Below are 13,242 nucleotides of genomic sequence, written 5' to 3'. Positions count from 1 at the left end.
ATAATAATTTCTACCACAATATTAGTTATGTCATGACACATAACCTTATCTAATGCACTATGAAATTAATGAAGTTATTAATAATGTAACTGCTTACATTTTGGACCAATTAAATTCTTCATACTCTTAGGTTAAATGACACATTTTATCATGTGATGTTGCTTTAAAGTGATATCAAACTGAATTCACCAATTAATTATTTCATCCTAAACCAATCAGGGAAATCAGTGTGACTATGAGCTTTGTTTCTACCAGGCTGCCTCCAAACACCTTACTTTTTCAGAGCTCTCCGCCTTTTTTACGTGGCCATTTTCAAACAGTTTGGCTTAAAATTACAGCTTCCAGCTTGTCAGAAGTGCTGCACTTAGCAATGCCACTTTTCACAAACTGACAAATGACATCGCAGCGGGTAGCCATTTAAAGCTGGGTAATGTGAGAAAACACAATGGCAGGACGGAATCTTGGTAAGTTTTTCTGTGTTTTCCTGTGGGAGTGTAATGGTGGCTGTACGACTGGTAGCCACTGGGTAGCCAGTTTCACAGCCATTAAAGAGTCCTCGTGGGATCACACTCTTTCTTTATTCATATGGTCTTTCTTCCATGATTACAGCTGATTGCCTTTATAATGTTGGCCTCGCCGGTAATTCATTGACTGGTACCAAAGTCATTAAAGAGGTCATACTAAATTGATTCATTCTTTAATTCTCTTACAACCCTCAATTAGCCCAGTGAGGCAAGCACTTTGAGCTTGGAGCGTCAGGGTAGGTGTAGTTATAGATAGACTGCAATGAATGGGTCTAAAGAAAGGAGTAAAAGACATGCAAAAGATGAGGGATACACTAATGGGAGGTATTACATTCACACTGATTCGTTCAAAGATTCAAGAAGTCCCTCGCACCTTGAGAGTAACTGAGAGGCTAATGTAGTCTTACGTGTCTCGACACTATGATATTTGTGAAACCCTTTTAGACTAAAGGTGGGGTTGTAAATGCAGCTCAGATGCTGCATTTACAACCCCACCATCACCTCATCCTTACTCCAAAGACCCCAACTAACAGGAGAAGCCATGACAAATATAGTGGAACAAAGCTGAATAAAAAGAGCATCTCAGTGTAAACAGCAGTATGCCTATAGGAGAAGGTTTTTTTGGGGGGGATAGAACTCATATATTACCTACCACCCAACTAATTTGTGTCTTTAGTATGCACTTTGCAAGCACACACATTTTATACAGCCCCGCTTTTGGGAGAAAACTATAGCTCATACGCTTTTTAAAAACATATTGAAAAACAGTGTTGAAGATGTCAATAATGGAATGATGCTGTCCTCCATTTGGCCGCTTGTTTTAAGCAGACACGTTACTGCTCATCTCTGCCAGCACCTCTCTCACACTCTCTGTCCACCTCACACTTTCCTCTGGACCTTGAGCACTTGACTCCACTCAGTCACCACGACTGAGACAAAATCAACAAAAAGAAGGATAAAGCATGAAGGCTGGTGTTAATTATCCTAACCCTAAGCCACAGGAAAACACCCCTGTCTTCTTTCTTAACGAGTGTGTGCCTGTGTGTGTGTGTGTGTGTGTGTGTGTGTGTGTGCGGACCCGTTTAACATGAGTATCTCACACAGATTGAAGTCGACAACTCATTGAGGGCTGTGAATGTAGAGAGAGTCCATCACAACATGCGGTCATAATCCCATTTAAGGGCGACCTCATTTTTCATATTTGCAGGTTTGTGTACACGCTTGTGCATGGATGTAATTGTATAATCCTTTTAATGAATGCATGATGTCAGTGCCACCTTTTCCTCAAACTAAACATTTGCATGCTCCAGATAACAATTTTTATTTTTATTTTATTTTATAACCATAGTGGTACATTTGTAAATTACTATTTATGTTAGTCTCAAATGCTTATCTTGCAGATCAGTAGAAATAAGAAGAGAAGCCATAGTTTCATCTGCCAGAGCACTGAGTTTTCTTCTGAGTTTTGTTTATCCTTGAGGTCCAATTTTCTTCCTCATTGAATATTTCAGAGCCTTTTATTTGTTTTGTTTGCATCCAAGTTTTTTGTGCTTGTAGTTATTCTTCGCTGCCATTATTGGCACATTGATACACTTCCTAGAGTAACATGAAACCAGGATGGCAGGACTGTGTATTGCGTCACTAGTGTGCATGAATATTAGTCGTCTTGCACAAAACAAATGTAACAGGAACCCACTCATTAAACCATTGCTCCATAGCACTGCTGCTGCCCCATAATATCACAGGCCACTAAAGAAAATGCAGAAACTATTTTGTTATTCATCACAAAAGCGAGAAACAATTTATGTTCCTCAAGATAATCAGAAAATACTGGACTAGTGCTGTTTCTTTGTTCAATAAATGCATCCAGGCTCTGGATAATTTATCTTCAGGGATCCAAAACCCAGCACCTCAGCTGTATGTTATTATGGTACGAAGAAAACCCACTTGGTGTCAGAACTCATCTATATTTCAAATGCATCCATTATGCATCTGATCCAAAACAAGAGTATCCAAACATTTCTGTACTTCTGTATCAAAAGTTAGCTCTGAAGAAGCGTGTCCTGGGTTTTTGTCTGTGGACATTTATGCTATGGTTGTCAAACTCTTCTGTCATGCCCCATCAACCAATGACAAAACTACATTTTTAGACTTAACGGAGGCAACTGTCTCCCACCGCATTTACTGTGAACTCAAGAGTAAGACGAGCTTCGTCATATTTCAGATGTTCTTCTTTAATGACCATCATTTCTTTTCTTCCCTATCATAGTTGAATAAATCTTGCAAACATCAGCACACTTTCTTATTTCTTCATAGGTCAGATTTTTATTTATTTTTTTTGTAAACTTAACTTGCTCTCCACGTTTTCCCTCGGGGTCATGTGCTCCCCACCCCCTGCAATGACCCCAGATGCCAGATTGAGAACCACCGCCCGAGCAAATCAGATAAAAGAAAGTTTGTGTTTCAGAATGACCGCACCTCACAAAATTGAACATTTACCTCTCTGGCCGCGGTCTTTCTGCTCTCTCTTTGGAGAGACCTCCAACTAAACTCGAGCTTGCAACATCGCTCTGCGTGTGTGTGTCCATGCTTTTCTTCTGCAGCTACAAAAGAGACTAACACAGAGATGATGTGACCTCTCACCCCGTAACCTTTCTTTTTCTTTGGCTGCACCCTTACACCATCACCCCATCTATTTCTAACCTCCCCCTCCCTCTTTTGTCAGCTCCTTTTGAACAAACACAGATGATTAATAGAGATTTGAGGAAACATGGGAGAAGCATGGTGCTGGCAGTGGGGTGCCAAGACAAGATGTTGCATACATGTGTGTGTGTGCGTTTTAGGGCAGAGGTACTGGAGGAAGGTTGACCACAGAGGCCTTAAATGTTTATCAAGGGACCCCAGGAGGCCTGGACTGAGCCTCCCTCTTTTCTGATTGGCTTAGGCAGCCTTCCTGTGAGTCCAAGAGCCAGTAATTGGCTGAGGGCAGGAATCGGGGAGAAACGTGCATACGATGGAGATGAAGCTCTAGCCTTGTCAGGGCTTTCACAGAGGCTTTCACATGGGGGGGTGGGGGGGGTTAACATGTTGGAGAGCTGGCGTGCTGTTTGGCTCATCTGTGGTACTTTGGTTCCTCAACTGATTGAAGAATGTTAGACTTTGAAGGAAAAGAAGAGCAACAGCTTAAACCCTCCAAAAGTCGTAAAACTATTTTGAAAGGGCTCATCCAGAGGGCTGTTAAGTTCACTTTGATGAGTGGACAAAAAGCCAATGTTTTTATTTTAGAATGACAGATCATCAAAACTGAAGGGAGATTTAGACCGAGAGGGTCTGAGGACAGACTTGGGCAAGATGTCAAATGCAGAAAATGAGCAATAATTGATAGTAAATGAGGCATTTTAGTCAGTCCAGATGAGCCTGCTGCTTGACAGCTCTCTGCCAAAAATTCTTGCATTGTATAACTTGACCTTGTGTGGCCCCTGACACTTGGAATTTATCCACATGCATACACACACATATATATGCACACTTATGACTTAATATATGACTTAACGTTGACGTAAGATTTGGTCAGTGCATTGGGGAAGTTATTGGTATGTGTGATTGCTTTTGTTGTTCCACTTTACAAAGATTTTTTTTTTCTTATTTGTAGTAAATCTTATCCACTGTAAATGGACAGCTGGCGCTCATTTAGTAAATAGGTGCCAGTGTTGGATATGTGCTGTTATATGAACACGTGAACTTTCCCCAGGCATTTTCCTGCCACTCAGTCTTGCAATGCTCTATCCAAGCTTGCCAGTCTTGAAAATGTGCCTGAGGTGGCCACACTGTTGCTCAGGAGTTGTCACAAATGCTGGGAACAGTCTTTTGGCTCACTACTTCTCGGCGCCGAGCCCGAACTTCTTTTCCCGTGAAGCACACAGGAGAATTTGATATGCTGTATAGCTCACTGTAGTCATATGGCTTGAAGATCCTCTGTCCACAGACTGCACCAGACCTGGGGAAAATACTGGCAGTGTTGCCCTCAGAAACATAGCCTCCGCATTTGGGGTTGTTGGCAGCACAGCAGCGTTGTGGAGACACAGCTGTAAATAGCCAAGGGTGCGGACAGAAAGTTGGGTTTATATTTAGAGGCTGGACTTGCCTGGTAGAACATGTCCGCCAACACCAGCATATAGAACAGGAAGTTGCTTTTTCTATAATACACACTATATGGTGTTAAAAAACCTTATTTTAGGTGTAGGTATGGTAGATGGCCTGGATGAGAGAAGTAGTCACCACATTTCTGTGTTAAAGGTTTTGTTGGGAAATTCTAGTTTTTAGAAGGGGAGTCAGGCTCAGGGGAAATGTTGCTGTGTTGGTGTGGTGCAAGTTTTGCCAAGAAGTCTTTTTAGATTCTGTTATGTTTTGCGACAGCATGTTCAACACCGGAAGTCATAACTACTCGTACTTGTTAATGTGGAATTGATTTGGTTTGGGATTTGAGAAGCTTCAAGCTGCTCAAATGAATATTCTTGTATTAACAATGGAGCCAGTGGCGAAATGTAATGTGAGATACAGCTCTATGGAGCATTTTAATGTGTCTTACACAGTTTTGGTTTTATAGCCTGCAACTTTATTGGTTCATCGCTCTCATCCACCTCACTTTCAGACACAGCAGGAAGCTGTTTTGGCAGCTTTTTCCCCAGTGTGTACACTACCCATGTGTACACTGCCCAGCACCAAAGGGCAGACAAAGGCAGGGACTACCAGCTGGTGAACATGGGGGAGTATTTAGTAACCAAAGAGCCGCATATTTCCCCCAGGAGCTGGTGAAGACCTAAACAGATGTAAAAGACGAATAAGACATGACATGACTCTAAATGAAGTCTAATGCAGTTCCCTAGTGTTTGTTCAAAAATTCACCATAAACTTGATTATGTGTTGGTGTTGTGTTTACAGCTTGTTTCTGCTGCCCCCAACAAAAATCCGTCAATGCCAGTTTAAATGCACAACATGTAATTTCTGCCGCTAGGGGTCTCTCAGTATCAAAATCTGGAGTCCGATGACACCCTGGAGTACCGTAGGATAATGGGAGCTGTTGTCATTGTAGCACAACCACCATTTCTAGTGAAAATGGTGAGCAATACAAACAAGTAAACAATAAGTTAGCTAGTTAGCTAGTTCACTGACTTCCTTCCTCACTGTCTGACGTATCATCTGGTATCTCCTGTGTTTCCCTGGAAGTTATACCAACATCCAATGATGCCATTGACAGGTGACCAAGTAAAACGCACTGTTATCTTGAATAAAATTATAAATTTCTCCAGGTTTGAACACTGTTGGAAACATTTGCAATAATGTAAATACACAACTGAACAACATCTATAACATATATTTTAATAATCCATGATCACATATGGAGCTGCTGTTCTGCACTTCTCTTAATCAGTGACTGCCTTCCATTAGTAGCCAGCACAATTATAAAATGTTTAATTACCCTTCAGTATTAATTGGTGCAATTAGAGGTGTATGTATTTGTGTGCATTTGTGTATGTTTCAAGTGACTCTTCCTGCTCTCGATTTTAAACCTACAGTAGATACATGTCTGTATAAAATCATGGTCGATGACGATGTAATTTCAAGTGGGTGTTAAACTCTTATACACATAAAAACATGCTTCATACATTCAACTTACAAGTGCTGTAGCAGCAACCTGGCATGATAATTAATTATGCCCCGTTCCGTGTCCGGTTTCACATGCAACAGCTGAAAATAAACGGCACCCACAATTTGTACTCACGGGCCAGAGTGAAAGAAAGAGCGAGGGAGGCAGAGAGTAGTGAGGGAAGGAGGGTGTTTCACATGGGCATGTCATCATGGAGGCCAACTGATAATTATAATCACTGTGTCTCTGTCCCTCTCTCATTCTCCCCGCTGTCTCCCCAGCATCATGGCGGTCTCGTCCTCCTCCTCCAATCTCCTGCTCCTTCTTCTGATTTCCTCCCTGGATTGGCTGTCCACTCCAGGATCTGCATTTCTGATGGCCCGGGACCACATAACATCATCAGGTAGGTTACAGGTGTTTTGTATTGCTTTGTGTCGAGACAGATAATCATGAGAAATAGATTGATGTGAGACAAAGTATTCCTCAGACAGTTTATCAATCTGTCTACAGTACATGGAGCTCATCAAACATTAACTTATGTGATTCAGGTTCTGCACACATCATGCTGTTGACACTTGTTATCACGTCTTATGTCAGACATCAGTTGCAGAATGCTGTGTTTGCTCAGATACATGTGGAAATGTTCACTGTTGAGCAAACGCCACACTTTCCTGGTTTGGCTTGTCAAACAGGCTGCTGATCAATAGAGCTAGGGTAAATATATGGTTGGGGTTTCTTTGTCAAAGTCCAGGGACAGGACGATGCAGGATTTTGGCCAGCTTATCTAGCTGTCACTGAACCATTGGAAATAATAAGGTGAAAGAATGCTGCGGCTGAGAAAACAGGCCAAACTTTAATTTTGATATAATTTATCATTTGGGTGGCCCAGATAGGAATTTTTAAATCAATGCTGTCTTTTCCCGCATAATCTACAAGTGATGGTCAGAATTCTCAATCACAAAACTGGTCAAGGAAGATGATTTGGCGTCTTCTTCTAATGGCTGAAGCCACTGCAGCTGGAATTAGGTGAAAGTGTGCAGCCCCTTAGCCAAAAGGCTCTTGTTTATATAAAGTCTACCTATGCTAGAACAGCACATGATTTAGAGAAATCTTCACAGCCAAGATACAACAACTCTCCAAGAACAAATCAATTCTGCCGTTGACTTTGTCAAAACGTGTCTCGAAACTTGAAAATGTTGCTGTCTGCCGTTTGGTTCTGCTGTGTCTGCATTCCTGGGTTTTACATTGTGAGGGATTCTTCGTAAGAAACCATTGTCTAAAAAAAAAGAAAGAAAGAAAAAAAAAAAACATAATTATTCATGGTCCTGGTTGAGTTTGCACAAAGTTATATGTGAACGGACTCTTCTTTCTTTCTGAATATATGCACTGTGGATCTTTGGGTTCTTTTTTCTTGTGCACACCCTGATGTGATGTTTCTTTCCTCCACTTTATATGGAGGAATATCAGGCTATGGATTTTTTAATGGTATGTTTCTTTTTTGGTAAGGATAAATAAAAACAGTTATCCATATGCCCTTAGGACATTGTTTAGAAAACATCACACATAAAACAGTGCTGAAGTCATTTATGTGTTATCTGACAGACAAATCAATGAGCACTGTAATAATTGAAGTTATTTGTCAGTAACATATCAGCATATTTGAATTTGTTGATTAGTTAGACGTTGCACTAACTTTTTTAAAAACTATTTTTTTCTTTTGTCTTCTTTTGTGATTGTTGGCGGAGCGTCACTCTGTTCCAGTTAAAGGAATGTACAATTTGCATGCAATTAATGGCACCGAAAACATTTGGCGGCACAATGAAAAGCCGTCCTTGAACGTGCATTTTGACAAGCCACTGTCTTGCCAGTGTATTCTTAGGTGCATCTGCTCATTGGCATTAAGAAGTGGGCCAGACAGCATTGGACAGAGACCTGAGAAACTATCTCCGCCGGTTTGGCTGCTGCAGCAGCTGTTGCAAAGAATGGAAAGCATGCGTGTTACCTGTAGAAACACCAGGGGAATTTTGGCTGTGTGACATACGCTGTGATTGCCCCACCCACGAGGATATACTGGGTATCTGCACATGTACTCTGCACATGCAAATGATTTCTCAGTGCCCTTCTTAAAACATGTTATTTGGGCAGTTACGGAAAGCCATTACATGACTTAAATGCCATTTCAGCTATTAATAGTCCAGCTAACAGCATTGGAAAATGTATTTCCTTTATTTTTTATTTTTTTTCAACTTAAACATTCACAATGCATTTAATGTGACATTTAATGGGGTTTGACTTAAGAAGTGTGTGAATTTGTGCAAACTGACTTAGACTGCATGACTAATGTGAATGGAGCACATTTGGATTTATGTACTGCGTTCATCAGGTCACATCTTCACAGATGAGTGAACAAGAAGCAGTGGTCATTTTTACCACGGCTGACAATGGACGACTATCGACAGTCAGACAAATGGTTTGGCACTTGGGCACGTCTTTTGTTCATGTGTGTTTTAGCAGAAAAACAGCTGGAAATGTTACCACCGGCATCCACTGGAGAATGCCAACTCATCTTGTCTTCTTCTGCCAAGTTAAGGTCAAGTCCACGCCCTTCTTCTTTGCTGTTTTTTGGGTGCCATTCTCTATGTTTCGTTCAGCGTGCTCCAGTCTGCTGCTTTCTAAAATGCACTGATCAGGGAATAATCAGTCAAAGCTTCAACAGCTATTAACTGGTTGAATCGAGTTTTGGAGAAAATGAACGACTCAGTGGGCCGACATGGCACAGAAGTTTGAGAACATTGGTTCAATTTCCATGTGCTGAAAACATATTTTTTCTTTCTGCTCGGCTGTTTTTTAGTGTTGAAATTCGTTTTGGCTTTTCTAAGTGAAAATACGTGCTGTGCCAGTGCTGCTACCAAAGCAGCCAAAAAGCTTTGTTTCACAGATTTTTTTGTGAATCAACCCAGCATGTTTGCTTTTAGAGAGCCTGTTGGCCTAAAGTATATCAGCGCAAACACATTCAAGCTTTCCCATTTGGATAAAGCAATCATGGTTAACGGCCATGTTGGCATTCTGATTAGAAATTCATTACTATAATTGTTTTTTGGCCACGTGTCATAAATTCTTGGTTATTGCTCTGCCTTCTGGTCGTGGTTTTGTTGCAGCTTGTGTTCGGGAGAGGTGAGGAAGCAGTCTGGCTGAGGTAAGTGGTTTTCTTGTTAAGTCTCATGTGGCTAACGAAGACCTCGGAATCAAAGTGCACTGATAATATACAGCCACAGACGTGTGAAAGCATGTGAAAACGAGGACGTCCCCATCAGTTACATGCGTTCAGTTAGTCAGTTGTAGGCTGATTTCAACACAGCTAATCTTAATCTTATGATGCCACATTACCGAAGCACTAGTGTAAGACAGGTGTCTGCACTGTGCTGTGAATTCATTAGTAAACCACACAGAGTTTTGAGCTCTATGTCTTTGCCCTCGGGCCTTTTGACTTTGTATTTGTCCACAGACTGCAGCAAATGTCTTTATCTCTGGGCCTTTGCGTTACCTTTCTGATAAGCTCTCAGACAAACTGCTGATAGGCAGGGGAGCTCAAACCATCAAACTTTCTGACTGGTCCACCTCCTTAAGTCGTTGAAACGGTCTGTGCCGAGTACAGCGGAAATCTAGCCCTGGTCTTCCTCAACAATTGTTAAAACATCTATAAACACAAAGCAGTCACTGATAGCATGAGCAAACACACACGGTCTCTGCCTCTCTCAAGCTTACCACTGTATAAAGTCAAATCCTGACACCTGCTTTCTACATTGGTGTTTGCGCTTAAAACCGTCTATATTTGACCTTTTACTTTCCACTCTTTCTGTCTGACATGTCTAATAGGCTGCAGAAACCATTCAATCTTGTTGAGTAGGTGAGTAACTGTAAACATTGTGCTTTCGGGCTTGTTTAAAACCGTTTTGTTGTTCCACTTGTGGACCTAACAGAGCCCCCCTGAAATTCTGCGGGTTTTCTGTTTCTGCAGCATTTTTATGTCTGTTGTAGAGCCAGCCGCATAACAAGCTGAGAGTAGACGTTTGGAGATGCTCCTATATATTTAAAGGCTAACCAGAGTGATTACAGCCAGTGGTAGTCATTTGTCTTGATCTGTCCTCACACACACACACTGTCTTTTCCTTTCCCCAACACTTCCTGAGCCTGTATATCTCAGGAAGACTCGCTCCTCACGCCTGTAGATTGATCCTGTTGAATGAGGCTGTGTTCTTGGCCACAGAGGTGGTAACCTGTGGTAAAAGTGCAGAGGTTTGGTTCCCATCTGGCGGTTACATCTGCCTCGAAGACAAGCAGTGGGTGAGTTTGCTCTGAACAGCGAAGTTGGGGCCTGGTGTGGGCTACAGTGTGGTGCCTGAAGTTAAACACAAAGCTGGAAACATCAAAAGCAGGAGAGAGTATACTGTAGATAAGGGGAGGGAGAATACATGGTTGATTAAACGCTCAGTAAAGGAGAGATAGCTATTAAGAAGGTCCCAAGGCGACATTCTGCATGTATGAAAGACATTCCTAGTTCAACAAAAGTGAGTTTAAAGGCAGAGGTCGAAAAGCAGCGAGGCAGAATGAGGAGTACCCTTAAGGAGAGCTAAAGTGGAACCGGTGCTTTCTTAAGTACGAATAACACAAATCTTTTCTTTAAAAATCCATCGCTACACCATAACCTTGTTCAATAGTGTGTCCTGTGGGGCTTTGCATTTGTCTAGACAGGTATGGTAAATTCAAACAATGTGATACTGCCGTTGATTTAATGTCTGTCTCTATGTGTAATGTTTTTCTATGTGTGGCAGACTGCTGATTATCAGACTAACTTCAGCTCGGTCTCTGACCTGCAGTGCAGCAGCCAGTTTTTTTCTCACTCATCAGCACCTGATTGTGACTGATTGGGCTATTGGTCTCTACTTTTCTTGACTTAAATATCCCAGATTTTCTTTCGACATTCGTCTGTGATGGACATACACTCTACCAATCACCTGCTGAGTAGGCCTGAACAATATGCAAGACAAAATCATATTGCAGTTATTTTAAGAGGTATTGTGAGATGGAAATTTTTGCATTTTGATGAGGGTTCAAACAATCACCTCGCTTTATAATTCTTCATACATTTGTGGAAGCGCCCCGTATTTCAGGTAGGATGCCTCCACTATAAATCCCAAATCTTCCAAAGGCATAAAAAGAAGTAAAGATAAGGATAAGGAAGTAAGGAAAAATGTTTACAATCACATAAAAACCTTATAAACCTTAATAGAAGTATTGACTTAAAATCACACAGTCAAACTTTATTGGAATATAAAAGCTAAATGCCAGAAACGGGCTTAATTTTTTCAGAAAAACCAGTGAAGAACCGTTTGGGCTGTGTGTTTAGTCGGTGTGTCACTGATAAACAAACAACTACGGAGCCATTTTGACTCATTTGTGAAACAGGGATCTCTCGCCTCAGTGTGAGGCACACCCACCCACCCCCGCACACACACTGGCTGAATTTGACAAGTTGCTTTGTCCCATGTGAAACCGTCTGACACCTTGCTGAAGTGCAGAGGGTGGCAGGGTGGAATAAGCCAGAAAAAAAGCTGGCGAGGGGAGAAAATGCATGTCAGTGTCTGTGCTGTAAGGCAGACACCCCTGCTCATCTAAATTTACTCTCATTTGGACATAATATGACACAACTAAGCCAATACTGTGGGCTATAATGGCATTAGAGGAGATTATCATCATTAGTTCTGACTAATAAAGCTGGAACACCAGAAAAAGCTGACTGGGTCACTGAATGGTTAACACACACCAGATTAAATGTGCGATAGACTTCAAAGCTGAAACACTGATGGGAATCATGAAGATCAGACGGAGCGAGTAATTGTCATTCTGTGGTCCCAAACCTGCCTGGGGAAGAAAAGCCATAGGTGCTGTTGTGTAACTGGGAGGAAAGGCAGAACATATTCAGGGAACTGGACAATGGCACTTTGATATTCTCTGTCGGTTTTTGTTTTGAAGGTGTAAGTTCAATGCGTGTGCACTTGTGTGCGTCCGTGCACTTGTGTGTGAAACTCCGTGTGCATGTTGACAGTTATTTATATCACCTGTTTACATTCCCTTGTTTGTATCTTGTTGCAGTATCTCACCTTTCTCCCCCTCTCTTCTGGCCCGCATCTCGTGCCACATGGCTTCCTGGCTTTCACCGCCCCTATTAAGCTCAGTTTGAAGGGATGAAATTTTCTTTTCTGCCAAGAGATTAAACACATGGAAGAAATATGGGAAAAATTTGGGAAATAAAGGAAATTCCTGCTTGGTTTTTCCAGATTTTGTCCCTCTCCTCTTCCCGTTTTTTCTCTCTTCTCGTCTGCTCGTTCCTTCTTTTTCCTCTTCATCCAACACACATTTGCTGTGGAAGACAAACGATGCCGTCTGCTGCACACGCATTAGCACATCTAATGGTGTGTGTTACAGCTTGTGCAGTGTGTGTGTGTGTGTGTGTGTGCGTGCGTGTATGGGCTGTGGAGCAGGGACATAATGTAGGATTTGGCATGTGCAGATTGACAGACACTTTTACTCTCACCCTCGCATCAGTTTTAACTGCTGATTTCTCCATCTGGTTGACAGGAAAACACACACACACACACACACACACACACACACACACACACACACACACACACACACACACACACACAAACAGACTGATGGTGCTGCAGGAAACGATGTGAATCACAGGGCATGGGTGGTGCGATGGCAGTGAGAGGTTGGTGCTGAACTGTAAATAAGTTGTCTGTCTGGTCTCGAGACATAAAGCAAGTAAATACTTCCTATTGCAGCAATATGGTGGTTTGAAAATGAGCATCTACTGTGTAAATACAGAATCTGCTCTGTGATAAAATAATGTTAAATTAGCACTTTATATGATAGCTTTACCCTAAATCAATATTACATTTCACCCTTGCTGTTGGGGTTAAATTGACACTTGTTGCAACAGTTCGGCTTTGAGTGTCTTGTTATTGTGTTTACGCGGTCAGTGGACAGCAGAGTACGAGTTAT

General features: G+C 41.7%; 1 protein-coding gene across 2 annotated transcripts in view; it reads left to right on the top strand.

Moving 5' to 3' along the window:
* The window catches only part of ghra (growth hormone receptor a), a 30,302-nt gene that overhangs the window by 3,204 nt on the left and 13,856 nt on the right, over positions 1-13,242 (top strand). For both annotated transcript variants that reach the window (XM_076731076.1, XM_076731075.1), the window contains exon 2: positions 6,453-6,574. In XM_076731076.1, the coding sequence (XP_076587191.1) occupies positions 6,453-6,574 (122 nt within the window). The remainder of the gene's footprint in view (positions 1-6,452; positions 6,575-13,242) is intronic.

Source organism: Chaetodon auriga, chromosome 5 (assembly GCF_051107435.1).
Source record: "Chaetodon auriga isolate fChaAug3 chromosome 5, fChaAug3.hap1, whole genome shotgun sequence".
Lineage (NCBI taxonomy): Eukaryota > Metazoa > Chordata > Actinopteri > Chaetodontiformes > Chaetodontidae > Chaetodon > Chaetodon auriga.
This window is presented reverse-complemented; position numbering and strand designations above follow the sequence as displayed.